This window comes from Emiliania huxleyi (genome assembly GCF_000372725.1).
Source record: "Emiliania huxleyi CCMP1516 unplaced genomic scaffold EMIHUscaffold_241, whole genome shotgun sequence".
Taxonomy (NCBI): Eukaryota; Haptophyta; order Isochrysidales; family Noelaerhabdaceae; genus Emiliania; species Emiliania huxleyi.
Window position 1 is genome coordinate 180,402 of NW_005200241.1, and position 22,860 is coordinate 203,261.

General features: G+C 65.7%; 2 protein-coding genes across 2 annotated transcripts; one reads left to right on the top strand and one right to left on the bottom strand.

The window, feature by feature from the left end:
* Nucleotides 1-12,010: 12,010 nt before the first annotated feature.
* EMIHUDRAFT_115127 (hypothetical protein) lies at nucleotides 12,011-14,189 on the bottom strand (the record flags this gene model as incomplete). Its single annotated transcript, XM_005778641.1, has 6 exons — nucleotides 12,011-12,193; nucleotides 12,502-12,603; nucleotides 12,644-12,676; nucleotides 12,716-12,816; nucleotides 13,003-13,102; nucleotides 13,572-14,189. The coding sequence occupies 6 exons, from the start codon at nucleotides 14,187-14,189 to the stop codon at nucleotides 12,011-12,013; spliced, it is 1,137 nt and encodes a 378-aa protein (XP_005778698.1).
* Nucleotides 14,190-20,053: 5,864 nt separating this feature from the next.
* On the top strand, nucleotides 20,054-22,590 carry EMIHUDRAFT_236883 (hypothetical protein; the record flags this gene model as incomplete). The annotated part of the gene is made up of 6 exons (XM_005778642.1): nucleotides 20,054-20,120; nucleotides 20,412-20,488; nucleotides 20,831-20,878; nucleotides 20,948-21,178; nucleotides 21,250-21,665; nucleotides 21,993-22,590. The coding sequence occupies 6 exons, from the start codon at nucleotides 20,054-20,056 to the stop codon at nucleotides 22,588-22,590; spliced, it is 1,437 nt and encodes a 478-aa protein (XP_005778699.1).
* Nucleotides 22,591-22,860: the final 270 nt, after the last annotated feature.

Sequence of the window (22,860 nt, forward strand, 5' to 3'; positions counted from 1 at the left end):
ATGCGCGTCGGTGCGTTGTCGGACTGAGCCGCGCTTGGCAGACCGCGAGAGCGGCACGCCTTTCGAATTCCGCGGTTTTCTTTTGTGCTTCGTCTCTTTTCCTTCTCGAGGTTCTCGAGGTGGATATCCTTTGGCCGCGTTGGGTAGCGAGGATTGGTGTAACCCGAGCCACGGAGGCGTGTTTTCTGACGGCCGACCGTCAGTGCACGGAGTTGCCCTAGGAGTTGCCCCTTCTCCGACTGCCCCGGCTAGTTCCCGAGTTTCGCGGGAGTGACCCCATGCGTCAAACCCGAGACCTAGCGCGGGTGGGTTGGAGGGGCCTCGGAAAGGCGCGCAAGCACGCCCTACGTCTTCCCCTCCTCCCCATCGGGCCGCATGAGCGGCCACGCCTCGCAGATTCGTTTCCGCGCCTGGGTCAGGCGCGCGGGGCATCCCCCGGGTCGCTCGACCAGCGATCCGAAGAGTGGCCGCTATGCGAGGGAAAGAGCGGGGCCCTCGACGCCTCAGTCCGGCCCTCCGAGGGGGGAAGGGAAGTGCGGGGTCCCCACGGGCGCCTCAGTTCGGCCCTCCCGAGGGGGGGAGGGGAGCAAGGGGGTGGGGGGATCGGGGCGGTGGGGAGGGGTCTCGGATTTCATGTGGCTAAGACTTGCCTTTCGGGGAGGGGCCTCGGTACAAGCGAGGCAAGCTCAGCTCGACGTCTTCCCCTCCTCCCTCGAGGCAGCGAGTAGGCCGCGAGAGGAGGTCTCGAGCGCCTATATGAAGGTATGTGAGATGGTGATGGGAATGGGTGGTCGGTCGGGCGGGCGGGCGGGCGGGCGGGCGGGCGGGCGGGCAAGCAAGCGGGGAGCGGCGGGCGGGCGGGGCGGAGCGGGCGGGCAGGGTTATCGGGGGAATCGTGTCCACAATCAGCGGCAGCGGAGCAGCAGCCGCAGCAGCAGCTGCTGCAGCAGCAAGCAGCAGCCAGATTGCTGCCGTTGTCTGCGCCGCGATCCGCCGCCGCGCCGCCGCGCCGCCGCCGCCTGCGCTCGCCGCCGCCTCGTAGACGACTCCTCTCGCGCTCGGAGGGCCGCGCGGCGGGCCGCGAGGTTGTGGTCAGAGAGCAGCAGGGTTGAGATCCACAAAATCGGCCAAATTTGAGGTTGCTCGAGAGAGCCTGGAATTGGTCCCGCGCCGTTGCCCCGGTGCCGGCGCATCACGTCTCAGCCGCGATGGGCCGGTTCCGCCGCGCAGTCGAGCAGCAGGAGCTCGGAGGCAACTTTGTCGACAAACTGGTCGAGCCAAAAATCGGCGAGGAAACGGCACCGGCGGCACGCCGGGACGAATCCGGACTGATCACATTGTTCGGCACCGCGGCGGCGAGCCGCCGCGAGCCCACAGGAGAGCTGGGCGCCGCGGCACCAGACCGCGCCGCCAGCGGGGCGAGAGCAGCCGACCGGCCGTGACATGGCAGTTAGACGAGTTTGCTTTTTACTTTTTCTTCTACCTCCTTCTGCATCACACTCCTCTCCTTAAAATCCCTGTGTGGCGGCGGCGTGCCGTCCTCCCATCCCTCGCTTGATTTCTCTTTTTTATTTTATTGCCCGGCCGCGCGCAGCGCTAATCGGGCAAAACAAATATCTCTCCAATATCTCTCTAATCGGGCGTCCTTTGCTCCTCCGCGAGCTGCTCTAGGGGCGCAAAATATACGCAGAAGATGCGGTCGAAGATGCAGTCGAGCCTTTCGAATGGCGCGCAGCGCTTGCCCGGCCGCGCGCAGCGCTAATCGGGCGTCAGCATGCCCTAACACTAAGTCGAGCAGCTCCCGCTCGGTGTTGCCGAAGGCGACAAAAGCCCCCTTCCAGCCGAGCCGATCGCCACCCTTGCACGCAAGCGAGCTCGTCAGTTTCAAGTCGCCAACGAGGCGCACATGCCCTTTGCCGATGTTCGCCGCCGCCACGTCAGGTTGTTTTGGGTTACTGTAACTGAGGTGTGCAGTCGGCTCCATCTCGATGAGCATGCCCCACGCCGAGCGAAGGGTCTTGACGAGTCGTTTGAGCAGGTATTTGTGTCGTGTTGCGTGCTTCGCACGCGGGTTGACCATTGCGGCATCGCCGAGTTCTTCGTGCGGCTTGCCGTTTGGCGCCTTCTTGCCCGCCTCCACCGCCTGGCAGGCAACATCGAGCGGGAGGCCGAGGCGGCGCTGAACTGTCATGCGCATCGCCCACGTCTCCATCTTCATATCATCCCGCATGGGGATCGCATTCAGGAAGGCGCCAGCCCCCTCCTGGCTGACTGCGACGAACCGAATCGCCTCGCGCCAGCACTTGTGGTTCTTGCACCTGCCAGTCTTGTAGCGGCCGCCCTGCCGGGATGCCTCGCTGACGAAGGCGTCGGCGAGGGCGAGCCAGTTGCGATGGTGTACGCCGACGGTGTACCGCCGCTGCGCCTGCTGTAAGAACTCGCTGGTAGACGAGAACTCCGAAAGATCCAGCAGCTCCGCCGCCGGCGTAAGTTTGGGCGGGTGGTAGCGGCGCCGTGGCACCGCCTTGGTCTCCTTGAAGGGCCCGACGACGTCTTGGTATAGCGTGCGCCCGTCCCACTCGCGCCACGTCTTGCCGACCTCGTCGCGCAGGGCGCGGAGGCGTTTGTGAGCCTCCCGAAGCTCGTCGAAGCGCTCTCCCGGCGCGAGGGCCACGTCGAGGTCGCGGAATGGCTCGTGCAGCTCACGTATCGGCCGCGTGACGAGGGCCCACGTGCCGACCCACGCCGCCTCACGGATGTCCATGGCACTGGTCAGGCCCATACCGCCCATCCTGACCGGAAGTCGGGCCTGCTGAACAGCGACCCGCCACCGTGGGCTGTTGCGTCCGACCCGCGCGCCACCCACGAGGGTGTAGAGCGCCTCCTCCATCAGGCGGTCGTGCTCGCGCGCGGCGTCCTGGGTCACCGACGGCGGCATAGTGCGAAGGAAGAAGGTGAGCGTGGTGTTGCTGCAGAAGCGGAGGAGCACCTGGGCGAGCTGCTGCGCGGTGTGGATCGTTTTGGTGTCGCGCAGCGCCATGATGCCCGAGAGCGGCTCCAGCGCCTTGCGGACGCGCTTGACGAGTTTGTCACGGCACCACGCCTTGTCCCCGAGGTACGCCCCGAGCACGCGAATACCGCGAAGGACGCCGTCTGCGGAGTCCGGCGTGCCCTTGACATCCGTGTGGTCGCGCACCGCGTCGAGCGAGCGCGGGTCGGGGGCCCACATGCACCGCTTGGACTTGTTGCTCTCGACGCCACTCCAGAGTTGAGCAAGGTCGTCGCCCTCGAGCATCGTCTCGAGAGCCGCCCTCGGCGCGTCCGCGACGTAGGTGTCATCAAGGTGGGGCTCCAACCACCCTCTGGTTTCCCTGGGGCCAATACGAGCCCCTCATGTCTACCCTCTCCTACTTTGTTGTTGTTACTTCATAGGACACAGGCGAAGAGAAAAGTTTTTTCGGGGGCAAAAAGACGACCAGGTACGCGCAAATTAGGGCGGACGGGTTGCGCACCTGCATCTCGAGCAGGGTCCAATGATAGCCGACGGCGAAGAGGAAGGGCCCGAGAGGATCGCCCTGCGCGCAGCCCTCGGTCGACATGAAGGTGTCGCCCGAGCTGCACCGCGCCTCTGCGTTGAAGAGAAAGAGGCGGCGCTGCTCGCTATACCACAGCGCGACGGTCGGGATGAGCTCCGGGAACCACCGCCGCAGGCCCGCAAAGATGGCCTTGCGAGAGATGCAGTTGAAGCCGTTGCGCTTGTCGTCCGAGGCGATCGCGTGGCCGGGGTTGCGCCGCAGATGCTCCTGCAGCAGCTGAATCGCCACCTCGGCTCCGCCAGCGAGTCCCACGCCGACCTGCAGGGGGATGTTGCACGCCATGACGCGCGCCTCCGCCTCCTCCGCCGACATGCCGAGCCCGCCGTCCTCGGTGGGGCGGAGGCAGATCTCGCGCATGCCGTCGCGGACCGTGCGTCTCATGTCAGGCGTGCCGCCGGTGAAGAGGTCGCACATGTCGGCGCTGCGATGCTTCATGAGCACGCGGTTGGCGAGGCGGCGGATCGCGGCGGGAATGCCGATGGGACGGGTGCCGGTGAGGTTGCCGTCGTCGTCTCTCTTCTCGATGCCGAGGAGGTTGAGGTCGAACCTGGTTTGTGGACCTCCCGCACCTGTCCTGACAGTCCTGACAGAGTCCTGACAGAGTCCTGACAGAGTCCTGACAGAGTCCTGACAGAGTCCTGACAGAGTCCTGGCGGGGTCCTGACGGCGCACGGTCTTCACAGTGCTCACAAGTGCCTCCGACGAGACCTCCACCTTCCTTCACTGCAACCCTCCTTCCCCTCCCCCCCAGCAGTGAATGATAGACGCCCAGCCCCCCTTTCGACCGTGCGCGCCCTCTGCGGAATCGTCCTGATGGGGCAGTCCTGACGCAAACTTGAGAGTCCTGACAAGCAAACTTGAGAGTCCTGACAGAAACTTGAGAGTCCTGACAGAAACTTAGAGTCCTGACAGACAAAAGAAATCACGCTCACTCTCGCGCCACTCGGCTCGACCATGAAAGCGCACAAGCAAGAGAGGCGCGGCCATGGTGCAGGCAACGTTACAGCCGGCAACGTGCAAGAAGGCAGCAAAGCTCGGCCACGACGTCCATGGCCCGCGCCCCCCCGATTTGCCACCGGCGGCCTGCAGGCCAGCGCCGAGCAGCGGACCGACTGCTGACCGACTGCTGACCGACTGCTGACCGAGGCAGCGCCCACGGCAGCGCCCACAGCAGCGCCCACGGCAGCACCCACGGCAGCACCCACGACAGCGCCCACGGCAGCGCACACGGCTTGGCTGGCCATGTCAGCCGCGCAGGGACCCTCCCGCGGGTCCAACCCGAAGCGCTCGACCGCTCGACGGCGCAAGTCGGCTGACGGAGCGAGCCGCATAGCCCTCCAGTGCTCACCGCAGGATCAGGCCCGACCGGCCCACGCTCACGGCCTGGCCTGCCTGTGGACCAGCAAACTCGTTGGCTGTACGCGAGCAAAGAGCTGCGTGGCTGGGTTGTGAGCATACCGTCCCCGTTGCGCCCTTTCCCTCAGTGGAGGGCCGTCCCTGCCCTCGGGAGTAACTCGACTGTACACCCCTCCCTACTCTCTAGCTAAGGGCTCTGTTCACAGCGGGGGGGCAGTGGTTGTCCTGGCGGAGTCCTGGCGGAGTCCTGACAGAGTCCTGACAGAGTCTTGACAGAGTCCTGACGGAGTCCTGACAGAGTCCTGACGGCCTATTTTGGAGGTTTTCAACTTTGAGGTATTGTTACTATGTGAGGGTGAAATGAATGAATCAGTTCTTTGGGACAGTGCAATCCTTTTAATTATTACCTCCAACTCAAAAAAAGTCTGATGTCAAACGGACAAAACGGGGTCCCTTATGGTGGCCTGTAAGGGTAAGGTGCGGGAGGTCCACAAACCAGGTTGTCGCCCCAAATCTCTGTGGCCGACTCGTGCACCTCGCCGCGGTTGATGGAGGCGACGATGTCGAAGAGCACTTCCCTCGTGTCCGCCCCGCCGTAGTACAGGAACTCTAACTCCTCATAGCTCACGCCGTCGACGGACATGGCCCGCGCCTTGGGCACCGAGTGGAACACCTCCCAGAATGCGTCCCGGTACTCCTTGCTGGAGGTCGAGTAGCGTGTGACGGCGCCGCCGGCGCCCTGGGCAGGACGCATGTCGTCATCCGAGACCGCGGTGGACTGCGGGTGGAGGTCGCGAAGCGTGTCTCGAACCAGCGCCTGGTCCGCTGTCAGGCCGCCGCCGGGCTGCGTGTCGTCGTACACGCCCGTCTCGGCGACGGGGTTGGTCGAGAAGCGGGCGCAGGCCTTGGAGAGGTAGCCTGCTCCGGCGAGGCCGAGGACGGTGGCGAGGAGACGCTCGTCGCGGCTCGACTCGCTCGCCCCCTCTCCCTCTTCCTCGCCCGCCTCCGCCTCTGCCTCCTCCCCCCCCCCGGACGGAGCGTGCGCTCCCCGCCTCATGGCTGCAGCAGCGTCCGCAGCCGCCCCGCTGCCACCCTGGCGCTCGAGCTCGGAGGCGCGCGCTGCCGCCTCCCTCTCTCGCTTGGCAGCGGCGGCGTCGGAAGCCTCTCGCACCATCTCGGCGACCAGCTGCTCCAGGCCGCCTGTCATGACCATCCGGACGCGCCCGAGCATCTCCAACTTGGTCCGCTCCTTACCGCCCTCGCGGAGATGGTTGATGGTTACCATCTTGGATAGGATCTGGAAGGCGACGTAGAGCCCCGCGTCCGGGGTGTTGATGTGATCGCGCAGGAGCGTGGCGCCGTGGTAGAGCATGCCGTAGTACTCCCGACGCGCTCTCTTCGGTGGGCGGCGGCGACGGACGGTGTCCAGCTGCGCGAGAAGGCGTGGGTGGTTGGCCCAGGGGCGGAGCCACTCGTAGGAGTATCTGACGCCGGGGCTCGAGATGAAGTATTGCGAGCCGCGGGCGTGGAACGCCGCCTTGCGCGCTGCGTCGGACGAGACCTTGGCGCGTCGGCGTGCTTCGGCGCTGGTGGCGGCGGAGCTCCCGTCGTCGCCCGCTGCCCTCTTGGCCCTCGCCTTTGCGACCGCGGCCAGCCAATCCGTGTGCCTGCCCCGCATACGGTCCGGCGTTCGATCCTTGCGCGCGCCGTAGCAGACAGTGCGGAAGTAGTGGGCGGGGGAGCCGACCTCGGCCTGCTGCTGAAGATGCCGCATGAACCCCTCCCTCCCGCCCTGCCACCGCTGGTCGCCTGTCTCGCCGCGGTACTTTGGGTCGCACTTGACGAGGTGCTGGTAGAGCCCGCACTTGCTGCCCACGGTCGCGTACCACTTGCCGCAGTTAGGAACAGGGCACCGAGCCACGCCCATGTCGTAGCAGTCCGACTCGAAGAGATCCTCGCCTGGCACGTGCGAGCCCGCCTCCTTGTTGCAGTGCCGCGCCAGGGCAGCGAACGAGAGGGCTGAGTCGGCGTGCCCAAAGCCGCGTGGGCCAGCCCAAGACGGAAGGCAGCGGGAGCAGCCGGTGGTGACCGTCGGGTCGGAGAGCGAGTAGTGAGGGCATCGGACCTCCGGCACTCCGGGCGGGCGGAAAGCGGTCGGCTCCTCGCCGCCGCCATCACCACCGCCGTCGTCGCCGCCGTCGTCGCCGTCCCCGCCGCCGCCGCCGCCGCTGCCGCCGCCGCCGCCGCCGCCGCCGCCGCCGCCGCCGCCGCCGTCGCTTCCGTCGTCCACGCTGCTGTCGCCGTCGCCGTCGCCGTCGTCGCCGCCACCACCGTCGCCGTCGTCCATATCATCGGCTCGGCCGCCCCGCGAGGCGGGAGCCGAGCTAGGCCCCGCGCTCCCAGGCTGCGAGCCCGCCGCCCCTCCCCTCCCAGAGGTCGGCCTTAAGAAAGAAAAGAATTTTACTATATAGTCTTCTCTCACAGCAGACTAGGTAGGTAGAAAGGTGAAGAACAGCCAGGCTCGGACTGGACACCAACGCGGTATGGGTGGACGCGGGACAGATGATGACGACACGCACGAGCGACACACAGACACAAACAAGCTCACAAGACACACAGCCAGCCGGCTGCCACACACCCTGAGTTGGCGTACACATAACTCAGGGCCACATTCCTCCTGTCGCCCCCCCCAGCACTCCAAGGTGCCAAGAGAAACAAACAAGGGCACAACAAACAACAGACAACAGGAAGTGACATGCGAGGCTAGAGCAGGCTTGCTCCACCTCTAGCAATCTCGCCGGCCGGCGAGGCACGGACGAGACCGTGTGTGGGGTCTAAGTGAGGTGTCTATGGACGCTCTCCGCAGACTGGCTCGGACTGCCCGGCTCAAAAGAATCTCTGTGCGTAGCGGATGGCCTCCCACCGCATCGGCGCGCGCGTCGCGGGCCTCTCGCCAGCGCAGCTGTGCGCCATCATCGAGGCGCAGGCGGGCGTGAGCGACGCCGCGCTGCGCGTGGCGGAGGAGCACGCCGCACGGCTCGTGGAGCAGCCCGAGTGGGTGCTCTCCGAGGTCCTCCTCTCGCCGGACCTCGCCCCGCACATCCTCGCCCAGCTGCCGACTAAGGAGCACGCCGTCAAGGGGACGTGCCACGCGTGGCGCCACGGCTGGAAGGAGACGCTGAAGAAGCGCGAGATGCCGCGCCTGCTCGTGATCGGCGGCGAAGACAACACTGGACGCGTCATCAGTTCGATGGAGCGGTACGACCCGTCAACGAATGAGTGGGAGGAGGAGGCTGTGGCGTTGATGCCTTCAGCACACACGTATGTCCGCACGGCGGTGCTCGATGGCAAGCTGTACGCGGCGGGCGGCCGTGAGGCCGACGGCGCAACTTCCAACCTGGTGGAGCGGTACGACCTGGCTACGACGTCTTGGGAGGAGATGGCGCCGATGGTGACACCACACGAGTTTCACGCCGTGGCGGCGCTCGATGGCAAGCTGTATGCTGTTGGCGGGTACAACGACGACAGCGGCGTCCTCAGCTCAGTCGAGCGGTACGACCCTGCGGTGGGTGCGTGGGAGGCGGTGGCGCCGATGGCGGCGACGCGGTATGGTCACGCTGTGACGGTGCTCGACGGCAAGCTGTACGCTGTGGGAGGCTACAACCGCGAACTCCTCAGCTCGGTGGAGCGGTACGACCCGGCGGTGGGTGCGTGGGAGGAGGCGGCGCCGATTGCGGCGGCGCGGATGGATCACGCCGTGGCGGCGCTCGACGGCAAGCTGTACGCTGTAGGAGGCCGCAACAGCATCCTCAGCTCAGTCGACGACGACGGCATCCTCAGCTCAGTCGAGCGGTACGACCCCGCGGTGGGTGCGTGGGAGGAGGTGGCGCCGATGGCGGCGACGCGGTATGGTCACGCTGTGACGGTGCTCGACGGCAAGCTGTACGCTGTGGGAGGCGACCGCGGCGACACTCGCCTCAGCTCAGTCGAACGGTACGACCCGTCAGTGGGCGCGTGGGAGGCGGTGGCTCCGATGGCGGCGGCGCGGGTGAAGGCTTTCGCTGTCTTGATGTAGTCGCCGTTGAGCGGTGTGAGCGTGCTAGCCACACACACTCTCTCGCGCCCCCCCACCGCTCGACGCGCCCAAAATTCGGCGAATCATAAAGCGGAAACGAATTTCGGCGAATTAGTACTACGCACATGCCCCCCCAGTCCGCCAATGCACCCCAAGGAGCTCACGGACGGACGGCACGCAGTCCGATCCAGTTGAGTGCACTTTTGAGTGCTAAACAACAGGAGAGGCCGCCGCGGCGGTTCCACAAGGTGAGAGGGGCAACCACAGCTCCCCTACTCCGTCTCGCGCGTGACCGCGAAGCGCAGCACGCACGTGACAAAGTCGCGCGCCGCGATGCCGTTCGCGGTTCCTGCCGAGTCGAGATGGTGCCGCTCGTGGATCTCGTAGAGCGAAATGACGAGGAGGGCCGCCCGCGCGCGCGCCGCCGCGGGGAAGAGCGAGTGGCTTGCCGGCGACCACGGCGCCGCCGCCCGCCGGACCAGCGCCGCCACCTCGCCCTCGCCGCCCGCGGCGCGCTGCAGCGGCGTCGGCTCGCCCTCGTGCAGGCTCGCGCCGCTGCGCAGCAGGGAGAGGGCGCGGGCGGCGGTGAGGGTCTCAAGGTGCGCGAGCGGCGTCCAGCCGCGGCTGGCGACCAGCCAGGCGGCGAGGTCGGCGTGTTCAAAGAGGTTCGCGGCCTCCTCGGGCGTGCCGAAGGGCGGCACTGCGGCGCGGGAGGCGCCGTAGGAGGAGAGGAGCTTGGCGACCTCGAGGTGGCCCTGGAAGCACGCGGCGAGCAGCGGCGTGACGCCTTGGGTCTGGGCTTGGTCCTTCGCCGCGCCAGCCTCGAGGAGCAGCCGGGCGACGTCGAGGTGGCCGTTCTGGCACGCCATGTACAGCGGCGTGAAGCCGTCCTCATTGGCCTGGTTGACCGAAGCGCCAGCGTCGCGCAGCAGCCGGACGATCTCGAGGTGGCCGTTCTGGCACGCAATGTACAGCGGCGTGGTGCCGTTGTTCACGGCTTGGTTCACCGCCGCGCTGGCCTCGAGGAGCAGCTGCGCGCACTCGAGGTGGCCGTTCTGGCACGCGATGTACAGCGGCGTGTCGCCGTCCTCCGCGGCCTGGTTGAGCGAAGCGCCAGCCTCGAGGAGCAGCCGGGCGATCTCGAGGTGGCCGTTTTGGCACGCGATGTACAGCGGCGTGGTGCCATGCTTGTCGGCTTGGTTGAGCGAAGCGCCAGCCTCGAGGAGCAGCCGGACGATCTCGAGGTGGCCGTTTTGGCACGCGATGTACAGCGGCGTGGTGCCATGCTTGTCGGCTTGGTCAATCGCCGCGTCAGCCTCGAGGAGCAGCCGGGCGACGTCGAGGTGGCCCTTCTGGCACGCGATGTACAGCGGCGTGGCGCCGTCCTCGCCGGCTTGGTTGACCGCCGCGCTGGCCTCGAGGAGAAGGTGGGCGCACTCGAGGCCATTGTTCTGGCACGCGATGAACAGCGGCGTGGCGCCGTCCTCACCGGCTTGGTTGATCGCCGCGCCAGCCTCGAGAAGCAGCGCGGCGATCTCGGGGCAGTCCTCCTGGCACGCGATGAACAGCGCGGCGCGGCCGGTGCCATTCGTCGCCCCGACGCTCGCGCCGGCTTCGAGCAGCAGCCGCGCCGCCTCGGCTTGACCGTGCCGAGCGGCCCAGGTGAGCAGCGTGTCTTGCGTGTCGGTGTCGAGCCGCGCGTTGAGAGTGCCGCGCGTCTGCCGCCCGGAGAGGAGGGCTCGCAGCGAGCCCAGGTCGCCCACCGCCAGATCGGGCAGCAGAGGGCTCGCGGCGCCGCTCGATCTCATGGAGGAGGCCGCCGGGAAAAAGAATTCGCCAGGGCTCGGGGGAGAGTTGGAGCAAACGCGCAGCCGCAGGGCGAGCTCTGGGGGGGCGCGGGGGCCCCAGGAGGCACCGTGCGCCGCGCAGCAGAGAGCAGTGCGGAAACGGGGCTCCGGCGCTCAGAGTCGCTCAGAGCACCAACTTCCCAGGGCGGTCGAGGAGGTCCAACGCGCCCTCGTGTGCGAGGCGGATCGGCTGGCAGTGGCGTCGGCATCGGCGTCGGCATCGGAGTCGGTGTCGGTGGCAGCACCAGCGTCAGCACCGGAGGAAGATGAGGCGGCTGAGCTGGCACGCAGCGGGGGCGACAGTGAGGGAGAGGCCGACTTGGACGGCGAACCTACCTTTCTACCCTCTCCTCCTACTCGGCGACCGGCGGAGTCGCAGCAATCCCCTGCCCTCGTACCGTTGGCGAGCGCCAATTTCGATACCGGCAGACCAGCTGTGCCCGAGTCCACCCTCGGCGGTGAGTCTACCTGTATCATCTGCTTCACCCGCGCCAAATCGCACGTCGCGATCCCGTGCGGACACTTGTGCGCGTGCGAGGTCTGCTCTGCCAGAATGGAGCAGTGTCCCATCTGTCGTGACGCGGTGGTGATGTGGTTCCAGTCCTCGCGTATCCGCGAGGCTTGATGACAGATGAGCAAGAGGAAGAAGAAGGTCTGTCTGCTATTAGCTCGGTTACGGTACGTTTGGAACTCGCTTTCCAAGTGAGATCAACATCAACAAACGATGGTAGCTCTTCGCAGTAAATGTGGAGCTTCTCCCCTCAAGAGTAAAGGTAAGAGAGGACAAACCTGGCTGTTATCTCACGAGCGAGCTTTCTAGAGTGTAGAGAGCCGGCTACGTACAGCGTTTTAACGTAGACGACCGGCCTCAAGCTCAACCTGCAGCTGGGCACACAGACAGGGGTCCCCTCCGCCTCGCCCGTTTCAGTGCGCGTTTGAGAGCGTTTAAAATGCGGCCGACACCGCGTTTCAGCGGCGCGACCGGTATCCCGCGGGGCAAGGTACCGTACTAAGTACGTGTGCTCAGTACAAACAAATAACCAATTTGCGCGGCGTCGCAGAGACAGAGCTTTTGCTGGCCTGCTTCCTGCGCGGTGACATCCCGACCGGATCCCGACCAATCGCGGCTCTCCCCCTCACGCCGGCACCGCCGGCGCCAAGCTCGCCATAAGAAGCGCCACACTCAGGCCGACGCCGCCGACGACCGACGCTCCCGCCGCCCCGACGGCAAAGGGCGCGAGACCGGCGCCGTGGGAAAGCGGCGAAGTTGACGGAAAGCCCGACGGCCGCGAGTCCGGTGGAGAGGAGGACCTTTGTTCCTGACACGCACAGAGGGCGGTGTGAAGAGGCGCCGTGGTGGAGCGGCGGTGGGCAGGGGAGATGAGGGGAGGTGTGGGGAGGTGTGGGGAGGTGTGGGGAGGTGTTGGGAGATGTGGGGAGATGTGGGGAGATGTGGGGAGATGTGGGGAGATGTGGGGAGGTATGGGGAGATGTGGGGAGATGTGGGGAGATGTGGGGAGATGTGGGGAGGTATGATAAGGCGCTCGCCTAGGGCAGGTGGCTATCCCGCGTAATCTCGCGTAATCTCGCGCAATCTCGCGCAATCTCGCGCAATCGCGCCGAGCACAGCACCCAGCCAATCGGCCCCGCCCTTCCACTGCGCACTGTCGAACGCGAAGAGCGCGCTGCCACCGTTCGCCAGCTGCGCGTCGCCAAGCGTCCGGACTGCCTGCTTACAGAGGGGAGAGCCGTGAGGAGACGCCGTTCACAGCCAGCTGCGCGTCGCCGAGCGTCCGGACTGCCTGTTCACAGAGGGAGAGCCGTGAGGAGACGCCGTTCACAGCCAGCTGCGCGTCGCCAAGCGTCCGGACTGCCGCCATGGCCAGGAACCCGCCGACGAACGCGGGCACCGCCGCGGCGAATGTCTTTGCGGTCACGCCGCCTGTGGCGCCTGCTGCGAGCTGTCCTGTGAGCTGTGTGCTGTGTGCCCAGCAGTCCGGACCCGGTGCTACGGCCGGTGACAGCGCGCCTCGTGTCGGCTCCCGAGCCAATCATGTGCAGCGTGTGTGTGTGCGTGTGGGCCCGTCCTCCATGCTAGGAGGTGTGTCACACTGACACACTGACTGACCGCCCGTGGCGCCTGCTGCATGCCGGACCGCCATCAGCGGCACGACGGCGGCGAGGAAGACGTTTCGCGTCAGCTTCGCCACAGCCGCCGCGCCGACAACCTAGTCAGCCAAAGCTCGCAACACCTCAACCTTCTGACTGCTCGTCCGCCGCACCGCTGCCACCCCGACAACCTAGTCCAGAGCCCGCAACGAGTCAGACTGTGACGCTGCCACCCAGCTTCGCCACCGCTGCCGCTTTTGGCAACCGCGGCGTCGGAGTACTGCTCCGCATACGACGCAGCGCATCCCATCACCTGAAGGAATCCCGGAAGGATCCCGGAAGGGTCTCGGAAGGGTCTCGGGAAGAGCGTCGGGAGGGTCCCGGAAGGGTCTCGGAAGGGTCTCGGGATGAGCGTCGGGAGAGTCAGGGTCTCGGAAGGGTCTCGGAAGGGTCTCGGAAGGGTCTCGGAAGGGTCTCGGGAAGAGCGTCGGGAGGGTCTCGGAAGGGTCTCGGAAGGGTCTCGGAAGGGTCTCGTGAGACACTGGACGTGGATATACACCGAGATTGCCCGAGATGCTCGGAGATCACCTGCGCCGTGTCGTGGACGGCGAGGCCGAGAAACAGCCCGATCGCGCGTGAGTCGGAGGGCGGGAAGAGGGCGGCGGCGACGTGCGGGTAGACTAGCATGCCGACGCTGCCGAAGGCGACGACGTTGGCGACGGCGATGGCGACCTCGGCTTGCGTGGCGGCGATGGCGGGTGCGACGGCGGAGATGGCGGTGACGCCGCAGATCGAGGTGCCGCACGCGAGGAGAGCGCCGAGGCGCGGCGCCAGGCCGAAGCGCGCCGCGAGCATCGGGATTATAGTCACTCCGGCGCCGACTGAGCACGCCGCTGCGGGCACAGTCGTCCAGCCGAGAGCGAGGATCTGGGCCGCGGAGAGCTTGGCTCCGACGCAGACGATGCCGGTGCGCAGGATGTTGGACGTGGCGTAGGACAGGCCCGGCTTAATCGCCGCAGTCACCGCCGACGGCGCCGCGTTGCCGGCTGCAGCGCCGAGCACGATAGAGACTGGGATCGCCGAGATGTGCAGCTGCGACGGCAGCTGCGACGCAACGAAAGTCGCGGCGCCGGCTGTCCCCGCCGCGGCTGCGATGCCTGGCGCGTGCTCTAGCCGCGGCAGCAGCTTGCTGAGGTAGGAGAGCATTGCCAGCGGGAGGGAGAGCCCGCCGCCTGCCGTAGCCCACACCGCAAAGCCCGGGAGTGAGAGGAAAAGAATTTGTGCGGGCAACGCCCTCGGCGTGCCGTCCTCCCATCCCTCCCTTGGGCTGTCTGTTTTCTTTCTTTCTTTCTTAGCGAGAAGCGACATGGCGGCCTCCGACGCGTGCCTCGTTTCGAAACGGACAGCTTGCCACAAGTTGTGCGCCGGGTTTGAGCTCGCGCGGGCACTGCTTGCGGCGCGAGAGTACCCGGCCCTGTGTGTGTGTGTGTATGCCGCTCGTTCTTGCCGCCGCACTTCTTGCGACGGCGGCGACGGCGGCGACGGTCACCGGTCGCAGCGGTCGCTCATGTGACACCAGAGCCTAGCATGCGGTCTTTGCGTCGGGTTCTTTGTTTTGACTTTGTTTGTGGAGGGTGGGCGTGGCTGTGGGGTCGGCGACGAGAGAGAGAGAGAGGGAGAGAGAGAGGGGGGGGGGGGGGAGAGAGAGAGAGAGAGAGAGAGAGAGAGAGAGAGAGAGGGAGAGGGAGAGAGAGAGAGAGAGAGAGAGAGAGAGAGAGAGAGGGAGAGGGAGAGAGGGAGACCTGTTCCTGTTACGAAAAAGGGAGCTACCTTCTCCGGCGACACTAGGGACTCGGGCCTGATCCCGCACAAAACATCTCCACACTCTCTCCTCTCCTATGACACAACTCTCCGACCTTGGGCTAGATTCCCATGTTTCACCACAAGCGCCAAACTGCTTCTCGCCGCGCGCTGCTGACAGCGTCAAGTGCGGCCCTTAGCTGAGTAGAACTCGAAGTGGGCGTCGAGGGGGCCTATAGTAGAGTGTGAGCCCGCGCGCTGCAAAGCTCGAGACAGTGGGCGATGGCGCGAGCTGGGCCATGGGTGTGGATGCTGGGTTGACGGAAATCGAGGGACGCGACCCACTTCGCCACAGACGGTCCCGCGCCTCGCCGCTATGACGGCCACACGACCGCGGCTCGTGTACGTGTGCCCGTCTTTGTCCGGAGTGAAAAGTCCAACGCGCTCGTCGGTGGCGGCTTCCCTCAACCTGCGCCGCGCTCGGCGAACCTCGACAGCGCTTTCGGTGGCATGCAGCTCTTTGCGACAGAAGCCTGGAGAGCAGCTCCTCTGCTGCTCATACACTCTGCACAGCTGACACAGCCTACTGTGCGGCTGCCACAGCTGTGACAGCGATGGGCTCGCCCTCACTGGCCCTCAGTCACTTGTGCTGCGGCTTGTGTGAGCGACACTGCTCGGCGACTGCCGGCACACTGTGAGACCATGGGTGTGAGGTAAAACCACGCTACCAGCGCTTGGTCACATCGGCCCCGAGGTCAGATCCTTCTACTCTGTTGATGACAAGACTTGTCTACCGGCTGGAGCCGAGCAGGAGGGCCCGGCGCACAACCCCTTGGTCAACTCACCCTCCACGACCCCGTACTAATTGCGTGTGACTGTTTCTGCCGTCTTTGAGGAGGCGAGCCTCGTGCCTGGCGGCCGGGCCGTTGCAGCAGCAGGAGACTCGAGGCTCAGGCCGTCGCGTCGCGGCGGCCGGCAGGGAGAGCTCTGTTGGGGTTGGCGTTGGTCTAGAGCACCAACACGCTGCGGGATTTTAGAATTCCACTACTTCCTCTGGATGTGAGGTTAATGACTTGCACTCCAAGTAAGGTAAGGTAAGGTAAACTTCTCCACACACACGAGGTGGTGGGGCAAGGGGGGGCAACCCTCGCGTCTCCACGTCTGACGACAGGAGCCCCACGGCATTCAAAGTGCAAGGCCACTCCAAGTGCTCCAATACTTCGAGAACCGAATAACACAAGAAATCGCGCCGCCCACGCGCGGAAAAGAATTTCGGCGAATTAGTACTACGCACATGCCCCGCCCAGTCCGCCAATGCACCCCAAGGAGCTCACGGACGGACGGCAAGCAGTCCGATCCAATTGAGTACTAAACAACAGGAGAGATCGAGAGAGACACCGTCGCGGCGGTGCCAAGGTGAGAGGGGCCACCACAGTGCTCCCCTACTCCGTCTCGCGCGTGACCGCGAAGCGCAGCACGCACGTGACAAAGTCGCGCGCCGCGATGCCGTTCGTGGCTCCTGCCGAGTCGAGATGGTGCCGCTCGTGGATCTCGTAGAGCGAGAAGACGAGGAGGGCCGCCCGCGCGCGCGCCGCCGCGGGGAAGAGCGAGTGGCTTGCCGGCGACCACGGCGCCGCCGCCCGCCGGATCAGGGCCGCCACCTCGCCCGCGCCGCCCGCGGCGCGCTGCAGCGGCGTCGGCTCGCCCTCGTGCAAGCTTGCGCCGCTGCGCAGCAAAGAGAGGGCGCGGGCGGCGGTGAGGGTCTCAAGGTGCGCGAGCGGCGTCCAGCCGCGGCTGGCGACCAGCCAGGCGGCAAGGTCGGTGTGGCCGTCGCGGTTCGCGACCTCCTCGGGCGTGCCGAAGGGCGGCATTGCGGCGCGGGAGGCGCCGTAGGAGGAGAGGAGCTTGGCGACCTCGAGGTGGCCGTTGAAGCATGCCATGATCAGCGGCGCGAAGCCGTTGTTCGTCGAATGGCTGACTGCTGCGCCGGCCTCGAGGAGCAGCCGGGCGATGTCGAGGTGGCCGTTGTGGCACGCGATGAGCAGCGGCGTGGCGCCGTGGGTCGTGACTTGTTCGACCGCCGCGCCTGCCTCGAGGAGCAGCTGGGCGAGCTCGAGGTGGCCGTTCTGGCACGCCATGTACAGCGGCGTGGCGCCATTCTGCTTGGCTTGGTCCTTCGCCGCGCCCGACTCGAGAAGCAGCCGCGCGCACTCGACGCGGCCGTTCTCGCACGCGGCGAACAGCGGCGTGACGCCATCGTTGCGGGCTTGGCTGGCCGAAGCGCCCGCCTCGAGAAGCAGCCGGGCGATCTCGAGGCGGCCCTCCTGGCACGCGATGTACAGCGGCGTGGTACCGCAGTTCATCGCTTGGCTGATGTCAGCGCTGGACTCGAGGAGCAGCTTGGCGCACTCGAGGTGGCCCTGCTGGCACGCGATGAACAGCGGCGTGGCGCCGTCCTCCGCGGCTTGGTTGACTGCCGCGCTGGCCTCGAGAAGCAGCCGAACGATCTCGACGTAGCCGTTCTGGCACGCCATGTACAGCGGCGTGGCGCCTCTGGCACTGGCCTGGTTGATCGCCGCGACCGCCTCGAGGAGCAGCCGAACGATGTCGAGGTGGCCTTGCTGGGACGCGATGTACAGCGGCGTGCAACCGTCCTCCGTGGCCTGGTTGAGCGAAGCGCCAGCGTCGCGCAGCAGCCGGACGATGTCGAGGTGGCCCTGCCAGCACGCAATGCACAGCGGCGTGGCGCCGTCCTCCGTGGCTTGGCCGACCGCCGCGTTGGCCTCGAGGAGCAGCCGGACGCACTCGACGTGGCCCTCAAGGCACGCGATGAAGAGCGCGGCGCGGCCGGTGCCGGTCGTCGCCCCAACGCTCGCGCCGGCTTCGAGAAGCAGCCGCACCGCCTCGGCTTGCCCGTGCCGAGCTGCCCAGGTCAGCAGCGTGTCTTGCGTGTCGGTGTCGAGCCGCGCGTCGAGCTGGGCCGCGAGCGACGTGCCGCGCGTCCCCCACTCGGAGAGGAAGGCGCGCAGCGAGCCCAGGTCGCCCACCGCGAGGTCAGGAGGAAGGCTAAGGGGAACGGCGCCGCTCGTGGTTGCCGCCGGTGCTCTCGAGGTTCTCGAGGTGGATATCCTTTGGCCGCCGGTGCCGCGCCAGAAAGAATAAAACGCTGTGCGAACATCACCGAGAGAGAGAGAGAGAGAGAGAGAGAGAAATTCGGGATGCGGAAGTGGAAAAGCACATGGTGAGCGGGTTGGACGGACGCTATATGAGTGGAGAGGGGACTGGAAGGGTGGAGAAATGGCTGCGTCAGAGCGAGGAACGGGAGGAGAAGGCGATTCAGTGGTCGTTGGAGGAGAGCAATCGGCGGGTGAGAGAGGAGAGGAGGCAAGCGGAGGCGGATCAGAGCGAAGAAATACAGATTTCGGAATCAGACTCGAGCGGATGCGAGGAGGAGGTGGAGACGTGGAAGCGTTATGGACGACGGAAGGGGCAGAAGAAGGCGCGGGTGGATAGAGCAGCAATGATTTCAGATTCAGGATGGGGTCAAGGTAGTCAATCAGTCGATCAGTACATGAGTCAGTCAGTGGACCAGGCAGTCAGTGGTGAGCAGAGAGGAGAAGTTCAGATGGAAGTGGAGAGCGGAGGCGATAGCGGGGCAGCGGGGAGCAGCGGGCAGAGCGGGATCGATAGAGGGGAGTCGAGAGGCGACATGGTGGGAGGAGGGAGCTATGCTGAGGAGGACGACGAGCTTATGCTGGAGTACATGGGGAACGAGGGCGTGGGCAGCGAGGAGATCGACAGGTTCATGGGGTGGACGACAGTGGATTTGCGAGGGGAGCGTTTCAGTGGGCCAAGGCCGAGTGACGTTAATCAGGCTAAACGAAGCAGGGGTCGACGAGGAGGAGCAACTGGAGTGAGGCGAGCAGCGATGCAAGCTACGAGGAAGGGGAACGACTAGAACGTGTTCGTGATGAGACTGCGACCAGTCGACCGTCGTGCGACTGGCTGTCTAAGCCTGGCGCCGACCCGGTGTTTTGCACACCCACCTTCTGTTCAGTCGACGCTCGTCGTCCACTGAGAACTCAGTGGTTGTCACCACTTTGTATTCTTTTAATATTAACCTTGCGAACTCGTCCCCCCCGGCAGGGCTATGCAACCGTGACCAGTGTGTGCTGTCTACGCCTGATCCAGGCGTGAAATCTGCCGATGCGTGATCTGTGTGTGGGCCGCTCTGTGAGGGGTCCAGGCATTGTCCGACGGGTAGGGGGTCTGTGCCCGGGCGGTGTCCGGTGCGGAGTCTCTCTCTGATCCCGCCTGTGGTGTTGGGTGCGAGGTCGTGGAAGCTTCGATCCCAAGGGGGGGAGCTGAGCCCACTCGATAACCAACTCTCAGGGGCAGTAGGTGGGCGAGCTTCAAGCGCGCTCATCTCGATCGTCAAGGCGTCGCTACGCGCGGTCTTCCGCGGGGGAAGCGTCGCCGACGGGTGCGGGACCGCGGCGCAGCCAGTGCCGTGGCGATGCCTCCGGCTGCTGCGGCGAGTGGCTTGCTGCTCGCTGCGATGGCGAAAAACTCGTCTCGTGGCACACCAAGGGCTTATGCTCTGTCGAGACGTGAGGCGTATGCGCCCAGGAGGGGAGGGTGCATGCGTAACGACGCTGCTAGAGATGCCTTTCGGGGCCCAGAGATAAAACTTCTGATGCCATGCGTGACCTAGTAGTGTCCCCAGCTATGGGCGTGTCCACGTTGGAGCCAGGTGTGGTGTGGACGCGAGAATAGCTCCGCCGTTCATGGAGGCAACCGATGCGAGTCGACTGGTGTGTGTCGTCGTGGTTTCGTATCAAGAATTCTCTCTCTCCGAACATCACCGTCGCGCCGGCCAACCCACATTCATGGAAAATAATTCCATTCACAGCGCGATTTGGTCACAGGGAGGGGTAGCGTGGCAGCTTGCAGACGAGACCAGACGTCTCGCGCCTTCGCGCCTTTTATAGTCCTCTCGCCCCGCTTTCGCGGGACGGGCCTGGAGCGACTGTGCATCCCCCCGATCTTTATAAAAGTAGTGCATCCGGCGTCCGGTTGAAGTTCGCGCGGACCCGCCGCCCAAACCTCGAACGTTCCATTCACAGCGCGATTTGGGCGGTGGGCCCAGCCCCCGCCCCCCTTGGTTGGTTGGTTGCACCCTGCCGGCGGGTCCAGAAAGCTGTGCAAACGCGCAAGTCCCGACCGCCGCCCGCTCGTCCATCGCCGCGACCGCCGACGCGCTTGGCCTGATGTCAAAGCGAGGCTACCCGGAGGGCGGGTTCTACGACCGCCGGCGCGACGACCGGCGCGACCGTCGTGACGATTACGATTACGACCGCCGAGACCGCCGCGACTATGGCGGCCACGGCCACGGCGGCGGCAGCGGCAGCAGCTATAGCTACTACGGCAGCGGCAGTGGCTTCAGCGGCAGCAACGGCAACGGCTACCACAACGACCGCGATATTAGTCGCGGCTATGGCGCTCCCAGCAGCTCTGCCGCTCCCAGCAGCTCTGCACGTCCCAGCAGCTCTGCCAATCCCAGCGGCCACCGTGAGGAAGTCGAGTGGCGGCCGCCATCGCCTCTCCAAGCGCCTGCCCCTCCTCCAGCGGCGGCGGCGGCGCAGGCGGCTCCGCTCACTTCGTCGACCGAAGCAGCCGAGGAGCTCAAGAAGGTGCTGCGCCAGGTACTCGCTGCGCGCTTCAAGAACAAGACGGCGCCCTGCTTCTGCCCGTTCGCGCTTCGCGGCCTCACCCCCATCTACCAGGGCCATCGCGAGGCGTACGCTCGGCTCGCAGACTACTACGGCATATCTCCCCATATCTCCCCCATCTACCCCCATCTCCCCATATCTCCCCCCATCTCCCCCCATCTCCCCCCATCTCCCCCCATCTCCCCCCATCTCCCCACAGCTCCCCACATCTCCCCACATCTCCCCCCACCTCCCGCAGGCTGGCCGCCGGACCCGACGGCGGGCACACAGACGCACAAAGCGCCCTGCACATCCGGCGAGATGAAGGGCTTGCAGGCGCTGCAGCAGCACGCCGACAAGCAGAGCGCCGGCTGCCGGCGCGCTGTTGCTGCCTACGACGACGACGACGACGACGCCGATGAGGAGGACCCGGCCACCGCCACGGCGCACAAGGCGCTGGCGGAGGTGCTGCGCGAGACGACTCGTTTGCCCGAGGTGCTGCCCGGCAGTGGCCCCAAGGCGGCGGCGCAGAAGACGGAGTCCGTCTCGTGGCCGCCGATGCTGTACATCTCGGGCATCAAGGGAGTGCTGGAGGACTCGGCCGGAAAGCTGAAGGTTCGCTTCGGCAAGTGGGGACCTGACGTGCAGTGCCCAGTCTACCGAGGCCCGTTCACCGGGGACGCGGTGCTTACCTTCGGCACGCCGGGGCACGCGCAGCTGCCGCCGGGCTCGTGGGCAACGGCCGGTGGGGCGAGCGCATGCGCGTACGCTGGGTCAATCTGCGCGAGCAGGAGATGAAGATCGCGGACGCGACCAAGATGCGGGACCAGGAGATGCAGCGGGTGATGGAGTCGGCCAACGAGGAGAGGGAGTCGGCGGTGGCCAAGGCGAAGGAGGAGGAGGCCAAGCGGCTCGCACTTGAGGCGGCGCAGGCCGCGCGCGACGCGAGCCTGCGCGAGCACCGGATCAAGGTGGAGGAGCTGACGAGGCGGCTCGGCAAGGAGGAGGAGCAGACTCTCGTCGCGCAGGAGAAGCAGCGCGCGGCGGAGGAGAAGGAGCGCGAGGCGCGGAAGGAGCGCGATCTCATGCAGCGGGGCGCCGACGAGCTCACCGAGCTGATGAGCAGTGCGCTGGCGCAGAAGGAGCGCGAGCTGCAGGCGCACAAGAAGACGTGTCAGCTGGCCGACGGCAGCGCGGGCGCAGAGGCGGCGAAGAAGGAGTACGAGCGGCTGAAGGCGGAGCTGCAGAGCACCAGAGAAGAGAAGATGAAGAGAGAGCGTGAGATGAAGGAGGAGATCGCGGCCAAGGAGGAGGAGAGGAAGGCGGCGGAGGAGGCGGCGGAGGGCTCCGAGTACCAGCAGTATCGCAACGACCACCTCTACCTCAAGGACATGCTCGTGACCATGTGCGCCCGCCCGCCTGCCCGCGTGCGTGCGCATGCGCGCTCACGGCTCCATATCACCTCCACCCATGTGACCGTGGCCTCCGCACCCCACAGGTACGAAAAGATCTCGAGGCACCCGAAGCACGAGTACGCGTTCAGTAATGGGCTCCACCCCTTCAAGACTTTTGGCGACGTGAAGGGTGTGGGAGAGCTGCTCTTCCCGAAAGGGTGCAACCAGATGCAGAAGCTCGAGGCTGAGTGCCTGGACGGCTACCTTCAGCATGGCTTCTGGGGCGAAACGACGATGGACGCATTTCCAAGCTGGCCTCCCTTCTCCGCGGCCAAGGTGTTCAAGATCAAGACCGAGACCGTCGACGATAAGGTTGTGCAGGAGTACCTCCTCGTGGAGAAGGACGAGAAAATGACGGGGCTCATGCCCATTAAGGACGCGACGGGCGCTGTGAGGTTTGAGGTGCAGGAGCTGAACGAGCTCCAGTACGACGCCGCCTTCCTCCGTTACGTGCGCAAGCGCTTCCCGAAGCAGGCCGACGCCTTCATGGGCTACCTCCGCGGCCAGTACCGAGACTATTGCGAGAAGCGTGGCCTCGGCGTGCATGAAGACGCCGTCCACCGGAGGCTGTGGAACCGGGAGCAGGACCGCGAGATGACGCCGGCGGAGATTTTCGCGATCTTCTCTGCGCTGAACGAGTGAGGAATCGTCGCATCCTGTATGGCCGTAGGCAGGGCCGTGATTGATCCACCGTGCCCGCGGGGGGAGTAGTACTGCATGGAAGTACCGGAGTGCCGGAGTCCGGAGAGTAGCAGCGCACGTGGGAGTAGCAACGAAAAAAAAACTGTTCAGTTGTCAAAGGCATAAAACATGACGCTGAGCGGTTGGTGCACCCCTCACACTGACACATTCCCCTCACCCCTTGCCCTTGGCTGAGCACATCTTGGTTTTTGGTCGAAAAGGTAAAGGATA